This window comes from Rhinoderma darwinii, chromosome 2, assembly GCF_050947455.1.
Source record: "Rhinoderma darwinii isolate aRhiDar2 chromosome 2, aRhiDar2.hap1, whole genome shotgun sequence".
Taxonomy (NCBI): domain Eukaryota; kingdom Metazoa; phylum Chordata; class Amphibia; order Anura; family Rhinodermatidae; genus Rhinoderma; species Rhinoderma darwinii.
Window position 1 is genome coordinate 430,428,224 of NC_134688.1, and position 19,683 is coordinate 430,447,906.

The 19,683-nt window shown below is 41.3% G+C and overlaps 1 protein-coding gene across 6 annotated transcripts in view; it reads left to right on the forward strand.

The window, feature by feature from the left end:
* AKAP10 (A-kinase anchoring protein 10) overlaps positions 1-19,683 on the forward strand; it is a 43,520-nt gene that overhangs the window by 15,252 nt on the left and 8,585 nt on the right. For 5 of the 6 annotated variants that reach the window (XM_075854404.1, XM_075854400.1, XM_075854402.1 and 2 more), the window contains exons 3-11: positions 806-994; positions 1,554-2,105; positions 8,868-8,966; positions 9,678-9,762; positions 11,687-11,810; positions 12,664-12,800; positions 13,674-13,818; positions 15,256-15,432; positions 19,551-19,660. In XM_075854404.1, coding sequence (XP_075710519.1) covers positions 806-994; positions 1,554-2,105; positions 8,868-8,966; positions 9,678-9,762; positions 11,687-11,810; positions 12,664-12,800; positions 13,674-13,818; positions 15,256-15,432; positions 19,551-19,660 — 1,618 coding nt within the window. The other variant, XM_075854406.1, reaches the window with a different exon arrangement.

Genomic DNA, 19,683 nt, shown 5'->3' on the forward strand with positions numbered 1-19,683 from the left:
AAAAATATTTATTGAATACGGTGAATGTTGTAGCCGGGATAAAAGCTCCAAATGGCCGAATACGTGTTTTTGCCACTTCAACCCCCACAAGAAATTAAATAAAAAGTGATCAAAATGCCAGACATTCCCCCAAATGTTATTAATAAAAGCTACATCTTTCCACGTACAAAAAGACGCCTCACACCGCTGTGTACACAGAAATATAAAAAAGTTATGGGGGTCACAATATGGCGATGAATAAAAATGTGTTTCTTGCAAACTATTTTTATTTTATTTAAAGGTACTAAAACCTAACAAAAACGATAAAAATTCGGTATCGCCGTGATCGTACTGACCCGCAGAATAAATATTTTCTCCGTACATAAGAAAAAGTACGTAAAAAAGAAACCCATAAGAAAATGTCTAAACTGACAACTTTCCAATTCCACCCCATTCTGAATTTTTTTTTTCCAGCTTCCCCGTACATCGCACATAATAAATAGTACCATTAGAAAGTACAACTTGTCCCGTAAAAATTAAAGCCCTCATATGGCTGTGTCGATGAAAAAATAAAGATTTATGACTTTTTGAGGGCTGGGAGGAAAAAACAAAAGCATAAAAAAATTTAAAATGATTCTGGTCTATTAAAGTAGAGCTGACATACTATAGCAGTGTCAAGCATTTGTTTAGCATACTTTTTGTTTTGTTTTCTCTTATTTTGTTTTTTATTTTATTACTTTTACAAGAATAAAGTGTATTTATTGTTTTTGATTCGCTTGATTGACTTTTGATGAGACTAAATAAAATTCACTTTTTTTGCTTGTAGATATTACACCTGCACCAGTACATTCCCCATCAAGAAGTCCCAAAAATAATGCCTTGCTGGAGGCTGCTGGACCAAGCCATGTGGCTATCAATGCCATATCAGCCAATATGGACTCTTACTCAAGCAGTAGGACGGCTGCGCTCAAAAAGCAACCAACTCACATGGAAGCTACACATTTTGGAGACCTTGGTAAGAGACGGCTCCTAGTTTGGCTATATTGTGCTGAGAGTAGACCTAATAGATTATGTAAATGCCCCTAGGTGCACTTGCCTCTGTGTATCCTTGCAGTCTAGCTTCAATTACAGTTGGGTTGCATTATTAAAGAGTACCTAAACCTTTTTTTTTTTTTAAACTTTTTACCTGTCAGAAGCTTTAGTTGGTGGGGGTCCGAGCACAGACTCCCAGCTGTAATGTGCCGCTTTGTTTCTGCAAGCGGTGTACGAACTCATAGCCTGTACAGCGCTCCAAGAAAAGCAGATCAGAAGCAATGCGGCAGCACACTCACCCGAGCACTTCTGCCCCTTTGTTTTATCAGTCAGTGGGGGTCTCGGTGCTTTGATCCCCACCGATCAAAACTTCTGACATGCCGAAAGTTTTTTGTTTTTTTTTTTTTAAGTTTAGTTACACTTTAAATACTTGTCCAACGCTGAACATTTGTGTAAATGTGATTCCCAAATGTTCTTTTTAAACTGTGTGTGTGTTTTTTTGTTATGTTTAACGCCTTTTTTTCTTTTGTATTCTCTTGCAGGCCGATCATGTCTGAACTCTGAGTCCCAGGATGCAAAGTCAAGTCTTTCAAAAACTCTTGAACACGTTCTACAAGATAATGTGGCTCTCCCTTATTTTATTCAGTTTATGGTGCTCCGCAGGATGGAACATTTAGCGAAGTTCTGGCTGGAGGCTAAAAGTTTTAACTCCACTACCTGGTCCCGAATCCGAGCATACAGTTTGAATACAGTCAAGCACAGCACTTTGGCAGAACCTGTGTCACCGTCTCCTAGGCGGACAGATCAGTCAGTAACATCCCCTCCTGCATCAGTAAATCAGCACGCCCAAGATTGCTCTAAAGTCCCACAACATACGTCAAGGTTAAAAGCATTAGGTTCTGCAGCAAATCAACGCAGTGCTTCACATCTATCACAGACTAAACAGACCGTAGGAAGCACGCCGACTATTCTGCTAGAACGGTCTACGGATGAGACTTTACTCCCCTACGAGCAGTCTTCCATGCTTAACGCATCAAACAGGAACAGCCCGATACACGAAGGGCTGGCTGACGTGTCGCAGAAATTAATGAAGAGTAAGTTCACTACTTCCAGACATGCAAATTGTTCCAACACTTGATAGAATGTGACTTCATGTAATATACATCATGCAGTTAGCAGCCATCCTAATGGTAGTTTCGGTACTTTGATATGTTATTGGTAGCAAAAGAGGAATGTTGGCCGCTTGTACACAAATATAACAATACATTAGCTGTTCACAGAGTCTTATTGCTGTAATGGTGAATGACCTATTTGCATTTATGGTCACTAGATGCTTTGCATGCTTTCCAGTTGATTTCAGAGTATGAAAAAGGGGATATATTATGACATATAGAGACTACAGATGGATAATGAGGCTCATTTTTTTAAAAAAAACGTTCTACCAAAATGTCAGTTTTGCCCTGAGCATTCAATCACTTATTTAATTTCCAGCTCGGCCCTGAAGAGAACAAAGCATGAATCTGGTGGTTTACTAAGGGATACGCTGATCTATGTTCTAGGAGAGTTTATATTTACGAGGGCCTGGTCTCGCTCTACTTCCTTAAATCAACCTCCGTTACTTCCTGTTGTACTGCAATAGATAAGGGTGTAGTTATGTTTCACACACAGATCTGCAGCAGACAGCACATTATAGGCCATTTACACAGCACGTTTATCTGAATGAGAAGTTGTCACAATAATTGATAGCAGATGAACAAGTGGTTTATCCATAAAGACGTTGTCTGCTGGAACATAAGAACTCCCTTTCCTTTCCCCATTAGCCAAAATGAAGAGCCGTTTCTAAAAGCGGCTTTACTTCTGATGGAATGAATGTCCAAGTATTACACAGACAGCCCACTGCTATCCGTGGGCATCAAGTAAAGCTTTCGCCAGGGGCAACACCTAGTCGTGGGGGGTCCTGTCAGTGTGACCACTGCGATCAGCCCCTCATCGAGGAACGTTTCATGCCAAGAGTGGCTCCTGCTACAAGCAACTTTTACTATCTTACGATGTTTACTAGACAAGTCTTTGCAATGTAGTCCATTACAGGTCCATGCCTCCTTTTAGGTAATAGTCCGTGCTGGACACCCCGTTACAGGGCTGCAGTTTTAGGGTATGTGCACACACACTAATTACGTCCGTAATTGACGGACGTATTTCGGCCGCAAGTAGTGGACCGAACACACTGCAGGGAGCCGGGCTCCTAGCATCATACTTATGTACGATGCTAGGAGTCCCTGCCTCGCTGCAGGACAACTGTCCCGTACTGAAAACATGATTACAGTACGGGACAGTTGTCCTGCAGAGAGGCAGGGACTCCTAGCATCGTATATAAGTATGATGCTAGGAGCCCGGCTCCCTGCACTGTGTTCGGTCCACTACTTGCGGCCGAAATACGTCCGTCAATTACGGACGTAATTAGTGTGTGTGCACATACCCTTAGGAAGAACGAGGCTGGGTGGGTCTCTCCTAGGGACCCGTTCTTAGGAAACTGCTGCTCAGCTCCCAGTCTCCTACAAGCTGCAGCCATACAACGGGGATGTCCACTGCTGATTTATTACAGAAAGTAGGCATGGATCTATAATGGACTGTATAGCAAAGACGCTTGTCTTTGTGGTTGCCATGACAAAGTAAATGTTGTTTGTAGCTGGAGGTATGGAAACATGAGTAGGGCTATTCACTGTAACTCCATGCCTGTTTACTGACCAATAAGGAACTATACTTAGGTGGTTGAATAAATATACCTGGGTGCTCCTCTCTTCTTGGGTCTCCTGTAACCATAATTTGCACACATTTATACATTTTCCCTAGAAGTACCCATTGCAGCTATTGAACGCGGCATCTGGAGGGTTAACGGAGTAGTTGTGCTGTAGCCGTACTCCAGGTTCTTCCCTGTGACTGGTTCTGTATAGTAACAGTGCGGCCAAAGGGATCTGCAGCGCCAACGGATAGTTAGAGCAGCTGCCATTTATATATAGTGGCTCACGGTAACTGCCTTCTGTTGCAACATATATAGTCTTTCAGCAGTAGGGAAGTGGTTTTCCAGCCACTAAAAGTTTATTTGAATTGGAATTGAAAGCTGAAGGGTGGTGGTCCGATTTTCGGGACCCCTGCCGATCAGTTGTTTTGAAGAGGCTGCAGCACTCATAGGACTGCTGCTTCCCCTTCATTTCTTCTTGCTCACTGTGAGTGATCGACACGTTTAGTGGTGATTCACAGGTATTGCAGCCTTTTCTTCCACTCGCTTCAATGTAGAAGATTCACTGTGAGCAAGAGGAAATGAAGGGTAAGCAGCGCTCATACGAGCGCTGCGGCCACTTCAAAACAGCTGAACGGCGGGGGTCCTGAAAGTTGGACCCCCACTCAGCTATTGATGGCATATTCTGAGGACAGGTCATCAATATTTAGTGGCTGGAAAACCCCTCTAACCACTTCCAATAGTGAGTGGATTAATGTTGCTTTTAGTTGCACCCGTTTTGGGAGTTGAGGAGAAATTTCTATGTAAAGTTGTATGGAATTGTAGATGACTAAAAGAGGCAGCCGCTCATCTCAGGTTTTTCTGGTTCTGTTGCATCTGGAGTTTATTTATATTCATTGTCTGTTTTTACTCCCCAAATAATGTTCAGTGACTCACGAGTCTTAAAATGTCAGTGTTTTCTTCAGTCACTCTGGAGACTTCAAAAGGGTTGTCTCGTGAAGACCACTCCTCAGTAAATAGAAGCTGGCCTAGCGTCTCTAACCTCCGGTGATCAGCTTTTTTACGTTTCCCCTGTATATAGTATTGCACAACTACCATGCGAAGGAATGGCTGACAATGTCGAACATGGACAGGCTGGAGCGAAAGATGCTCTCTGGTCTAGCCCCATCCCCTTATGACCTCTATATGCTGTAAATTAGGCATAAGGAAAGGGTCTATCCTCATGAGACAACCCCTTTTAAAGTTTGTGTGCGTGGGAAGACTCCATCTATGTCATTGCAGAGTCCGACATACAAGCTCAGAGACGCAAAACATAGCCATAAAGACAAACCGTCATTCTTCTGGCCTAGCTCAAAAAGAGAAATAAACATAAATTATGCAGATGTGTACAAGGGTGACCTTTTTAAAAATACCACCTGCCAGACATGCGGAGAATGCTACAAATATCCTACCTTGCGCTTTTTTTCCGAGGGATACTTTGTTATGGGTCACTTGCAGCACATTCAAGACCCGGTCTATTCTATCTTGGTTGTTATATATCTTCTATTCCGGGTGCTTGCGTTCAGCATACTGCGGATTGGGTTACTGATTATTGGGAGGGGCTGGTGGAGACCCAGTGGTCATAGTCCACATTGGCACCAATGATGTAGGTTAAAGGTCCTCTGAAAAATTATTTCACGGACCAGGGTAGTAATCTCAGGGCAATAGGTATTTGTAAACCATCTGGATTCACTAATCCAATCAACAAATCTCAGCTGCAGTATTAATATTCTCACTGGAATGTGCAGAGTGCTAAAATATAGCCTTTTGGATGTATGCCGTATACTGTATTCCAGTGGTTCATGTGGATTTGTGTGTATATTAAAGGAACGGATCCCACTTTTGTTCTAAAAAGAGCGTCCCTATAAGGGAAAGTATCCCTAGTATACCCCTATTTGGCCCCTTCTTCCTGATGTGTTTCCACCTGGTTTAGCCCAGGATTTTACAGGGGAGAGGATTAGACATTAATTAGAACCTATAATACCTTTTGGGCACCGGTATAAAAGCAAGACATACTTCAAACATAAATAAACCAATATTTGTCCAATCGGAAACATTCTTTATTAGTCCATAGACATGGACAACCCTCCCACACAAATATATACAAAAGCTTAAAACTTAATTAAAACAGACTCCAATGAGATCATCAAATCTACCAGTCACGGTAGTTAAATGGTCTATTGCATAATGGCTCACAAATGTACAGGGAAAAGTGTCTAGATCACAGTCCCAACCAAACTGCAAGACCAGAAATATATATATATTTTCAGACGTTTGGATTGGTGGGGCTCCGAGCACGGAGACCCCCACCAATCGCTAGAACGAAACAGCTGAAGCACTCGTGTGAGCGCTCAGCTGCTTCGTGTCTGTACGGCCTTTTACGGAAATAAATATATCGGTGTACGGACTCAATAGAAAGTCTATGAGCCTGTGCTCCGATACATCGGCTTTCTGGAAAAAGCTGAACCGAAACTAAGCACTTGAGTGCTTCAGCTGCTTTCTTCTAGCTTCGTTCTAGCGATTGGTGGGGGTCTCCATGGTTGGACCCCCACCAATCCAAACTTCTTTTTTTTTTTTTTCTCTCTTTAACCTCTATTGTGGGTAAAATGTTTTGAAGGTTTTTTAAAATATCATTTCAGTATTTGCAGATGATGCGAAGCTCTGTAAAATAATAAACAGAGGAGGATAATGTGATATTAGGTGTGGTCTACTTACAATGTACAAATATATAATTGGACAGTACTGAGATCTTTCTAATCTTTTTCCACTTAGGCCTGTAACCAAGACAAGGAGGCATCCTCTACGTCTATAGGAAAAAAGGTTAAACCATCTTCACAGACGGGGATTCTTTAGGCCGACTTCAGACGAACGTGGGGAAACTCTGACGTGAAAAACGTCACTTTTACATGTCCGAGCTGCCCCTGTTTTCACGGATCTCCATAGACTTGTCTATCGAGGGATCCGTAGGACGTGTTCTATTCTTCAAAGGAACCCTTCACACGGTCCGTTGAAACCACAACTGCCGTCACACTGACCTATACAACGGTTATCTGAATTCGGCCTTCCTGTGAGAACTGTGGGACTCTGATACCCTCTGCCACAGGATGTTGATTCATTGAACTAGTTCAGTAGTGCCCTTGATGCCTTTCTTGAAAAATATAATACAGGTTATGAGTACTAGATTCTGGAGATGGAACGTTGAAAGCAAAAAACGCACGGCGCCACATAGTGCAGATCACCAAACAAAATGCAATAAAACCGGAAAGTCATTTGCGCTCACGTCTTGGCGTTGTGCTAGCACAGGCACAACGCTGTTGTAGACTTATAATCCAATAGGTATTACTAGACCGCTGCAGCCAGGTCCCATCCGGTAACTGGAGGTGGTTACCTCTGTAAAGTATTTGCAGGAAGAAAAAATTGGTGGACCATAAACAGCGCTGCTGATAAAAAAGGTAGAAGCAGTTCCAGTGTTTTGAAATACAAAAATAAATAATTTATTGCAAAAGGCTACGCGTTTCAACGCTGAACCAGCGTCTTCATCAGGCAAAGCGTTCTACCTTTATTACCAGCAGCACCGTTTATGATCCACCAATTTTTTTCTTCCTGCAAATATTTTTACTTAGAGATTAATTTTTTTCTCCTTTTTAACCCCTTAATGACCAAGCCATTTTTTTACGTTTTTCCATCGTCTCATTCCAAGAGCTATAACTTTTTTATTTTTGCGTCGACATAGCTGTATAAGGTCTTGTTTTTTTGCGGGACAAGATGTATTTTTTAATGGCACCATTTCGAGGTACATATTATTTATTGATTAACTTTTATTAACTTTTTTTTGGGGGGGAATAGAAAAAAACTGAGATTTCGCCACTCTTTTTCGCGTCCCAAATCTACGCCGTTTACCGTGTGGTATAGATAACACTAACTTTATTCAGCGGGTTGTTACGATTGCAACGCTACCAAATTTGTATAGATTTTGTATGTTTTACTACTTTGACACAGTAAAAACGCTCTTTTTTTTCAAAATTATTTGTTTTTGTGTCTCCATATTTGAAGAGCCATAACTTTTTTTTATTGTTACGCCGATGCAGTTGTATGAGGGCTTTTTTTTTTTTTGCGCAAAGACTTGTGGTTTTTTATTGGTACTATTTTGGAGTAGATGTGACTTTTTGATCACTTTTTATCAAAAATTTTTTAAGTCAGGATTCACAGAAAAAAGCAATTTTTCCATAGTTTTTTTATTTAATTTTTTACGGCGTTCACCGTGCGGGTTAAATAATGTAATAGATTTATAGTCTGGGTTGTTACGGACGCGGCGATACCAAATATGTATAACTTTTTTTAACTTTTATTTTGTTTTTTTAATAGTAAAGCAGTTTGTAAGGGGGAAAAAGTGGGGTTTTCATTTTTTTTTCACTTTTTTTTTTTATTTTTTAATTAACTTTATTAAACTTTTTTACTAGACCTACTAGGAGACTTTAATATGCGATCATCCGATCGCTATTATAATACATTGCAATACTTTTGTATTGCAGTGTATTACTGCCTGTCAGTTTTAAAACGGACAGGCATCTGCTAGGACATGCCTTTGGCATGACCTAGCAGGCATTCACTACAGGCAGACCTGGGGGCCTTTATTAGGCCCCCGGCTGCCGTCGGAGACACAGACACTCAGCGATCTTCCTTCCCTCTCTCCAAAACCACTCAGATGTGGCGCTCGCTATTGAGCACCACATCTGGAGGGTTAAACGGGTGAGATCGATACTGATATCGATCTCACACGTTCGAGCAGGGATGTCCCCAGCCCTCAGCCACATCTGGCAGCTGAGAGCAGGGAGATTTGACGGCTCCCTGCTCTGTTTATTTATCCTGATGCAGCGCCGTAAAAAGGCTTATACATCAGAATAAAGCCCATTAGTGACTGACGTGAAAAGGCGTATTGGCGGTCACTAACGGGTTAATGGGCAGTTGATATCCGCATCATGGGGGGTTTTTGCCTTCCTCTGGATCAGGTAGAATTATAGGTTGGACTTGATGAACCTGTGTCTTTTTTTCAAACTTCTTAACTATGTAACTATTGCAGGTATAGAACGGGATGCCGTAAACACTTTCACCAAATACATTTCTCCGGATGCTGCTAAACCTATACCCATCAGTGAGGAAATCAGGAGTGATATTGTAGGTAAGTGGTCCTTGATTATTATTTATTTTATTAAAATGCAATAAAGAAAAAAAAGAACTTGCCGTGGTCAGAAATGTTGCTGTTGCATCCAGCATGGAGCCGCTGTCCAGAGTGTATAACATTTACGTTATTTATGGAAACACTCAACAGTTCCGGGTCTGTTTTAATAACCTGCAGGGCTGTAGGGAATTTCCTAATCCCTGCAGCATCTTATAAAGGTGACAATCTTTCATAAAAAAAGCCTGTATTGCCGCTGGAGAAACTATAAGGTGACTGCCTTTGGGCCTCCAAGCTGGCCCTTGCGGTGGGAGAGCCGATTTTGCAGTGGCTCTGCTCCGGCTAAAGAGGGAAGGGGTTTCCCCAATCTGGAATTGCTGCCTATTACATCTTTATATCGTATTGGGGCATATGGGTAAGGACCATCGTTGGGCTAGACCATCAATATTTGATCTGAGGGTCTGACCTCCAGGACCCCTACCAATCGGCACAATGAAGAGGCTATACGGCTTCTGTGACCACCGCATTCCTTTCATAGTTTACACACTCCTAGCGGCTTGACTATACGGGTGGCTGCTCCTGCGACTGCGGTGTAGTCCACTCCAAGTGAAGGAGAGGCCATCGGTAGTCGAGTCCTGCAAAAGCCATTTAACATGTTTAGTTGAAACATGAAAAACTGATTACATCACTAACTGTATGTGTCCGTATTTGCAGCAAAGATCTGTGGAGAGGATGGCCAAGTGGACCCGAACTGCTTTGTTATTGCACAGTCCATAGTATTTAATGCTATGGAACAAGAGTAAGTTATTGAAGTGTTTTTCTTAATTTCTTTTTTTAACCATTAACCCCTTTCCTTGCTGCAGGAGATTGAGGGTGGACAGCAACAGGAAAAACTTTTCCAAAGTTGGTTAAAACAAGAAAACGCCACCAGTGGGGGAAAAAAAGTCTAAATACTGGGCCTCATCTAGGGCTTATTTAGATGACTGACTGGCGATTTTGAATCCGTTCTTTTTTTTTTTTTTTTTTTTTTTTTTTTTCCTGCTATTGCCTTCAGTTTGTCAGCTGTTTCCATCGGGATTGCATCAATGTGTCATATGTTTTTCACATCCGTGAAAAAAAAAAACCTCAATGTCCTCAATTGTCCCAACTTACTGATAAGCACCGCAGGATGGTCACATGACTGCAGAAACACCATTTTCTATTGCTTATAGCATAGAGAACATTGTAAAATATTTCTCATGCATATTTTTGGCTTGTCTTCTACGCAGGGCCACACCACCCCGGCTCTACGTTCTGGTTTTCACTTGTCAACCATCCGTGAAAAACTGAACAAAACGTATGGCATCCGCGTGGCCTCAGTTTTTCACACCCCTATTGACTTCTATGGGGCATTCCTGCCTACAAAATGGACGAAGATAGAGCATGCTACGATTCTTTTCTCAAAACATGGACAGCATCTAGATAGGAAAATCGTTTGACTAAATGAGTTTTTATAAAACTGGCCCTGATTCCATTTTTTTAAACTACTCTTAAAATTAAAGCTGCGTTGTGGTTGGTTGCTACGGAAAAGAAGGCTGAATAGTCTATTAACCAGTTCGATAAGTGAGACCTAGTATGTCACTGAGTTGTGAGCTATATTATTTTTTTTGCTCCATAAATCATCACGTGTTCATATTCTAGTTGTACTTCTTGGGCTGAGTTCACACTAGCGTTCGTATACGTTTCCCTCTCTTCCGTCCGAGGAAGAGAGGATCGCAAGATTAAACGTAAAGCAACGGTTCCATTAGAATTACCATTGATTTCAATGGTAATTCTTTTGTTTCAGTTGCTTTCCGTTTGTGTCGGTTCCCTAGACTCCGTGTTTTTTTCACGGAAACAAAAGTTCTGCAGACTGCAATTTTGCTTCTGTCAAAAAACGGAAACCTAGGGAACCGACACAAACGGAAAGCAACTGAAACAAAAGAATTACCATTGAAATCAATGGTAATTCTAATGGAACCGTTGCTTTACGTTTAATCTTGCGATCCTCTCTTCCTCGGACGAAAGAGAAGTAAACATATACTAACGCTAGTGTGAATGAAGCCTTAGCCCAGTGGTCTGTAGGACCCGGTCAGTGGTTCTCTGGCAGGAAGCTTTACTTTAAATGCAGGTCATTTTGGATCTTCAGCATCAAGTCTAAGCCATTGAATCCTTCTGTTTACACAGTCACGTTGACCGATCATGCCGAAATAACTTCAATGCACACTGTGCTAAATTTTGGCCACTGTTCTGTTATACAGCAGAAAAGGAGGGACTGCGAGAAGTGTGTGCGTAGTCCATGCAATGGGGTTCGGTGTGCGTGTTTCCAGTCTCATAAGTGGGATCCATGTTCGTATGGGTTCCTTAGTATAAATGTTTTCAATGCTTCCCTCGTTTTAAGAAGGTTGGGAATCACTCGCTGTGTTAACACCGCGTCATGGGTCCTGTTTTTTAATGGATCCACCATGGAAATGACCGATCCCAAACGTAGCAGAGCTGAATTTGTCATATGGAGTGAATTGTCCGCACACTGATGTAACTCCCTCTGTTAATAACATGTTCGTACTACCTGTAGTCCTATGTAACGCCACAGTTAACACATGTTAAGAACATGATGGGTTGTACGCGATGACCAGCTCAACTCTGCTTCATCTGTATAAACCATTATGTAAGTGTAAATTTATATTTTTTACCCATTTTTGCAGGCACTTTTCTGAATTTTTGCGAAGTCATTATTTCTGTAAATACCAGATTGAGGTGCTGACCAGTGGAACCGTTTACCTGTCAGATATTTTGTTCTGCGAATCGGCGCTCTTTTATTTCTCAGAGGTGAGTTCACAATGATGGTTTCATTTCATGCCTCCTATTCGGTTAGAAGGAAGTGTGCCATTTATGTGCTTTTACTGCACGCCCGCTCACGTCCGAGTATACATTGTTCTTTACTATTACACTATCATTTATTTTTCTGTTGTTGCACATAGTTGTCTAAAAGTTGGATAGCCCTTTAAAGCTAATAGAACGTGCAACCAATGAAAAATACGCTAAAGAATCTAATCATAACCGACACTCATTTAAAGGGATATTACAGTTTCAGCAAACGAAGGTTATTCTTTGTAGAAGTTCTACAATTTTGCTCTATCAATTCCTCATGGTTTTCACGATCTTGCTTCCAGTCATTCAATAAGAACTTTTATGGTTTACTTCCGGGATATAATCTGTTCTGGTTATGTGATGGATACAGGACCGTTATCAGAGCGGTGTCTTGTAACATGTCCTGCAACTGCACGTCCATCACATGACTAGGTCGGATTTTTAATAACTTGAATGTAAACATTGAAGGTTCCTATCGAATGGCTGTTAGCAGAGATCTTGAAAAGCGTGAGGGATTAATACAGAAAGTTGTTGAAATTCTCATTATACAAAAATTTTAATTTATTTGTTGAAACTGTAATACCCCTTTTTAATGTTCTCCTTTTTTGTTTTTATCATACCTGTTTGATTTGTTGAACATTTTAGGGGTCCGCTCTTAACTCAACATGGCTATACTTGTGGCAGTCTTGAGCTTAGTAAATAAGTTTTTTTTTCATTACATTAATTGTGCTTTCCATATTTTATTATGTTGACTAAGATTACGTATGAAATAATTACATTTTTTTTACCTTCCTATTCCTGTGAATAACAGTACATGGAGAAGGAAGATGCAGTGAATATATTACAATTCTGGTTGGCTGCTGACAACTTCCAGTCTCAGCTTGCAGCCAAGAATGGACAATACGATGGACAGGAGGCCCAGAACGATGCAATGATCCTGTATGACAAGTAAGCAGCGGACCACTCCCAGGATCTTTCAACTCATTTAGTTAAAGGATCACATTTATGAATGGTTCCACTGGGTATGCGATAAATGTCAGATAAGTGGGGGGTGGGGGGGTCACACGCATGTATGCAGCCCGGAGAGCAGTGCACATGTGCTGCCTCTCCATCTATTCTCTGCCGGAATGCAGAGGCCGCTTTACCTTGTGAAGATGGACTCTGTGGACCCCCCATTCTTGTGATAGGTGGCTGTCCCACCTCTAGGTACTCCACTTATCAGACATTAATGGCAATTTTTAAGGTGGTATACTCTTATTGATACAATAATACTGTTAAAAAAGAGTCAGAAGTGTCAGGATTCTGAGTACACATGACGTCCAGGCTGGATTTCATGTGTATTCATTATCAGGACACTAGTAATGTTAGGGTTTGTGTATGTAGCTGCACATAGTGAAATATCTATATCGCTAGTGCAGTGTAAATGAATGGAGAGGAGTGCATGATGCCGATTGGTCAGCGTCATGCACTCCTCTGTACAACGCCCACTTGGTCGAAAGTAAAAGTACGCCCACTTGGGCATTAAGAAAGCTCAACGTTGTGAAAAAGATCGTTTTTTTAAATAAAAAGCATTACTGTCACCTACATTATAGCGCCGATCTCCTTATGTAGGAGACAGGGCACTTATAATGTGGTGACAGAGTCTCTTTAAACCAAAAATCACAAATGTCATCGTCTAGTTATTCGTAACAGAAAAGATTGCGGTTTTTCTCTGATCACTTATTAGCTCGGCTTCCCTAATATAGCATTGCTGGCCGAAGACTGAACACCACTATGTAGGATTGTATGGTTCACAGCACTATGTATGTCTCGTGTTTTTAGGTATTTTTCCTTACAAGCAACACAACCATTAGGCTTTGATGACTTTGTGCGGCTGGAAATTGAGTCAAACATATGTCGGGAAGGAGGCCCACTCTCCAACTGCTTCACCACTCCGTTACGTCAGGCTTGGACTACCATGGAGAAGGTGAGGTCATGTCAGAGACAAGTGTTCTCTTTCTGCTGACTGGAGCATAACAGATCTTTACGCTTGGTTATTTCTGTAACACTTTCACCGAAAAATAAATGAAACCCGATGCTCTATGTTTTATCATTTATTTCCCTTGGTTATAGCCTGTGAACATCTGCGGTTACCTCAACATTTTATCTAAGGCTTCCCATACACTTAAAGGGGTTTTTAGGGCATTTGATATTGATGGCCTATCCCCATCGATCACCTGACTGAAGGGGACACGGCGTTTGATTCCGTGGCCTCTTCAGTGTTTAACAGGCACAACACCGTACACATAGTACAGTTGTGTGCAGTCCTGCGCCTGTAAACTGTGAAAAGGCGTCCGCCTCCTCAATCAGCTGATTGGTGGTTTGCCGGGAGTCTGATCACCACCGATCTGATATTGATGACCTTTGCTAAAGATAGGCCATCATTATAAAATGCCCAGAGAACCCCTATAAGACAACTGCCATTTTAAAATTGTACAGCTGCCAATTTTCAACTCCTTCCTCCTTTAACATTCACTTTTTAGCTGGAACTTTATCTCTTTGGAAGTGCGGTGAGTTTACTAGATACTGGACACCATCAGCACCACTTATTGCAAGAGGATTGGGCAAAGATCAAACGTGGCCTCTTTATCTGAGAAAGGACAGGGACCTGCCAGCACGTTAGATGTCATTTGACTAATTGCACTGGTGGGATTGTGAGGAAACCCAGCAGCAAGTGTTTAATTTCCTTGCAGCACCACCACAGGCGAAATGAAGCATTACACCGTGCTCATTGAAATGAATAAACGGTCTGTGTGTGGTGCATGGACATGCTGGCTAATCCTGCAGGAGAGACATTGTGGCTGATTGTTAAGTGTCTTGAGCAGGGGAAACCTCCATTAACTCAGAATTCTCTAATAGGGGAACGTCTTTTAAGGTACAAACTATTTTGGCAGAAATGTCATGTTCTGTCTTGCTTGTGTATTGTATGAAGTTACATAGATTCAATTCAACAGTCAGATTGAAGATATGGGAATGATACCGATCTTCATCCAGCTGGATTTATTAATCCTGAGTAAATTTTTCCACACTGTAAAATCCTGAATTCCTGCTCTTATGCGGCTCATATCTTAAAGGGATATTCCAGTCATTAGAAATGATTATGGCATATCACTAGGATACGCCATCACTTCAGGATGGGTGGGGGTCCAAACCTCTGGGACTCCTGCCAATTGCCTGAACTAAGGCACAGAAGACTTTCTGCTCTTTCCCTGATCAGGAAGGTATGGCGTATTCTGGTGATTTTTCCATCACTTTACATGGTGGGGAAAACTTATTTTTGTGCTCCCAGTACAGGACTGACCAATTACTAAACTGTTTATTTGTATTCCACTTTTTGAATGAGATGCATTGAATATTATTTCAGGTCTTCTTGCCTGGCTACCTCTCCAGCAATCTGTATTACAAGTACTTGAATGACCTGATTCACTCAGTGAAAGGTGATGACTATAGTTGGACCGGAGCTGGGAATCCCAGCCAAGGAAATCCAGGCACTCCTAAGCATGAGCCCTATGCTGGGGCATCGGACATCTCCACCTCTCAGGTAAAGCTCTAATAAAAGGTCTGCAAACCACACGGCTGTTACAGGTCCCGCAGTTGTTGTCATATCTTTTTGAGATTTTTGGACACAAATCTGCCTAGTATTGCAGTGATACAACTCCCACTCGCACATCCTTTATGTAGGGATGTCACGATACCAGGATTTGGACTTCGATACCAATACTTCGTTTAGTATTGCAATTTCGATACCAAAACGATACTTTGCCAACAGTAATAAAAAAAAAAAAAAAAAAGTTCTTACATTTTCTGATGTGAGGCGCGAGGTGTGATTACTATTAATGTGAGGCACATTCAAAATTCATTAACCCCATCATGTTTCTCCGTCATAATGGGTTAATGTGTAAGGTACATGATGGGGTTAATTACTATTAATGTGGGGCACATGGGGGTTAAATTCATCACACCTCGTGCCCCACAATAAGTGAAAGAAAGCAGTTTTTATTTTATTTTTTTACAGCGTACACATCATAAATGATGCAAAAAAATTGTTGTGACGGTTATTACGGCCGAGCCAATATCCAATATGTGAATATTTTATGTATTGAGACTTATTTTAATGTTTATTGAAGAAAAGGTGTATGTTTTAATTTAACATTACTTTGTTTTTACTTTATTTTTAAACTAACGACAGGAAATATGGTAGGAAAGCCCTGGGGTCTTTCAATGGACCCTGGGCTGTCTGCCCATATATGGTATGTCTCTCAATCACGTCACAGGAATTCCCTGTGATGCGATCCAAAGGGCATCCCCCCTTCTCACTTCCTCTTGAATGCTGCAGTCAGCTTTGATCGCAGCATTCAGGAGAATAGCGGTGGAGATGAGAGGTTTCCCTGATCTCCGTTGTTTTAGAGCGGGGCTGCGGTTGTGTAATACAGCCATTGCCGTGCTCCTGACAGGAAGTGCGCGCGGTCAGCATGAGATGATGCGGCCGGCGCTGCACTAATGAGCAGCGGCACAGGCACTGAAGACAGTACACGGGGGTGATTTGCAGCGCGCCCGCCATGTTCTGTCTTCAGTGCCGCCGCTCATTAGTGCAGCGCCGCCCACATCACATCATTCTGACCCCGCCCACTTGTCAGGAGCGGGGCAATGACTGTATTACACACCCGCAGCCACGCTCTCATATATTCATGTGTTACTATACTGAGCTGTGCAGCCACACAGTATCGAAATACATGAAATAACGGTATCGAACCGTTTGGGGATGAACAGTATTGAAGTTTCGATGCATCGTGCTTCCCTACCTTTATGGATACTTGGGCTGATTTTCTGCTCGGAATACTGGTAAAGCTGGGTGGCAACACTTGTTTAATATGGGAGCTGTAATAGCAGTCTTATTGGTCACACAGCTTTACCATAAAGATATAAATAAGTGTCATTATTAACAAATCTACAGAAGAGGACTGCTTACACACGTGTGCAGGTGCCTGAATTTTTTTTAAATTTTAGGGGGGGGGGGGGGTGAAATTGGTAAATTTAAAGGGGTTTACCGGTACTATGATATTGATGACCTATCCTTATGATAGGTCATCAGTATCAAATCAGTGGGGGCTGGACTCCCTGCACCCCTACCAATCAACTGATTGAAGGGGCCTCCATGTTCTGAGGAGTGCTGCGGCTTCTTCATTGAGGCACATCTTGGTGCATTTGTTCAGTACAGTTGGTACTGGCAGCTCCATTCCATTTACTTGAACTGGTCTGAGCTGCGGTACCAGGCATAGCCGCTAACAAATATACGAAACTGCCTGGTAAGTACTAAAAAAAAGCGCTATGTGAGCTTCGGCCCCTTTAATCAGCTGTTTTTTTTCTTTTTTTTTCTTAGGGTGACGAGAGTCTGACTGCCACTTATCTAATATTGATGACCTATCCTAAGCAATAGGTCCTGGAAAACACCTTTAACAGAGAAATCCAAAACATTTAGTGTAAACTTTGGAGTCTGCTGTTGGAATACATTATCATTTAATAGCACGTCTGCATATATTCCCTAGTAGGTCTTGGTGCTTTGTTGCTACTTTACAGGGCTGTATATTCCAAACCTATTGCTTATCGTCATCATTATCCTCCTCCTGTGATTTCCGGAGGAGGTTCATGACACAGGATATGAAATTTTAGCTTTGAAAAACTTCTATCTGTTATATCCCAATAAAAAGCTGAGTTAGTGGGCACTAAACGGTCTCCTATTGAAGAAAGTGGGGGATGAGCAACAACATTGTACTTCCTATATCCTCCATAGTGGGGAAGTGCTGCAGTGTGAGGGCACCATTTCTAGTTTAGTCAGGCATGGGTTAATACAGTAAAAACCGGGCTTGTTGTACTATAACGTAGCAGACTCTATCTAGCATGTAGGTCGTAGGTGGTTCCCCTTTATCTTTTTTTATCTTTTTTTTTTAACATTGATCTTTCAATCTGGTCCTAAGCATGTTACACAGCATCAGGCTTTTCCCTGCTCAGCCTAGGTAGCTGCCATCACTTCTTTTTTTATTTTGTAATCCTTTAATGGATTTTATTTTTTAACTTTATTATCGTTTATAAATGGCTAATCCGGTAAAAATCTTCTCATATGTCATGATTACATGTGAAAAGATCAAATTGATGAAGTTTCAATTTTTAGCATTTTTGAAGAGAAAAAAATAGCAAGTTGCAAACCGCACACCCAAAGAAGCAAAAATTCACCATGCGTCCAAAAATCCCAAATTCAAACTATAACTTACCAAAATTGAAGAGAATGTGACTTTTTTTTTTTATTCATGCAGGAAAAAAAAATGGCTTTTATTCACCCATCCAGCACATGAAAAAAATGCAATGTTTCAAAGCATATGAGCATCTTTGTCAAGCAATAAGTACACCGTGAGAATAACGCCTATTTATCTGACTCATAATGAAGTTATAACCAATCAACATCATTGAAATAAAGTGGCTCCACCTCCCACGTAATCCGCATTAGCAGTTTTATGTATCTAATAATTCTTTAAAGTTTAAGCATACGTGGCATATAGAGATCTACTCCATAATCACTGGTGAAATGTACAGAAAAGACTATAAAAAAAACAAATCTACTCTATTCCGGATCTGAGCCACGGATTACAAAGAACTGCACATGCACCCAATTACAACTATGTATACATGGTCTCCAGGGGAACCACGCTGTCAAAAAGGATCGGGTGATGCGTAGCTACTCATCAAGTAACGTGCTAGTGTGTAGCGGCAACAGAATAGTGAGGAACTAACAGTCTTATCGTGGTCACGCCAAACGGCTTCTCCACCGGATTCTCTCTGTATGGCACATGGGTGCAAAGGCATACGATCTATCTATGACAAACATAGAAACCGATACTTTGTGGAGAAATACCGGAGATTGTTAATAACTATCAAATATTCTTTATAAATCACAATGTGTCTGGATGTCGCCACAGGGAGGAATAAACGAACATAGTCCTTATCAAATATATATTGCTGATTTATATAGAGTCTGAGTACATGGCAAAAACATACATATAGGATTATTATATACCCCACACGACGTATACCTAAAAATGCAGTAGTTTAAATACTTTAATATGACTTAGGAGCCCCATATCTAACAAGTAGTCAACCTATATAAACATGCTAGTAGTGGTGGAGCTTCTTGGGGTGAGACGGGTGGTCAGTAATGACTTGATCCTTGAAATGTCTTTTGACTTAAGTACTAAGTTTCTGATAAGCGAATATCCAGAGACCCTGGTTAAACGGCATCGAGAGAAGATCACTTCGAGGGCCGTCCCTTTGCCCAGCGAACCATTTTGTTTCTTGTGATGGGCACACATAGTGGATAGTCCAAGTTCTGAAGAAAAATTGCAATCTGGTGCAGCAAATTCATTGACTATTCAAAATCGCAGTTTTCTTATAATGTTTAGAACATAAAGCTCTGAGCAGTGCCAGAAGGGTTTGAGTTCTCTACAGTGATTTTTCTTCAGTGATTGTCCAAGATCAAACCCTTCACCAATGTGATGGCCTCACGTGTGTATGATGTATATAAGAAGATCATACTCATTTGGTTTTCCTCTACAGAGTACCGGCTGTTTATAGTATATCAATCTAATGTTCATGATCTCCATCTTTCAGCCTAACATCAAAAAGAGCAATGTCAAAATTCTGAAAAACTTTGATGAAGCAATAATTGTTGATGCTGCAAGCCTAGATCCTGAGTCGCTCTATCAACGGACATATGCTGGGTAAGAAGTAGTCGTTCTTTTGT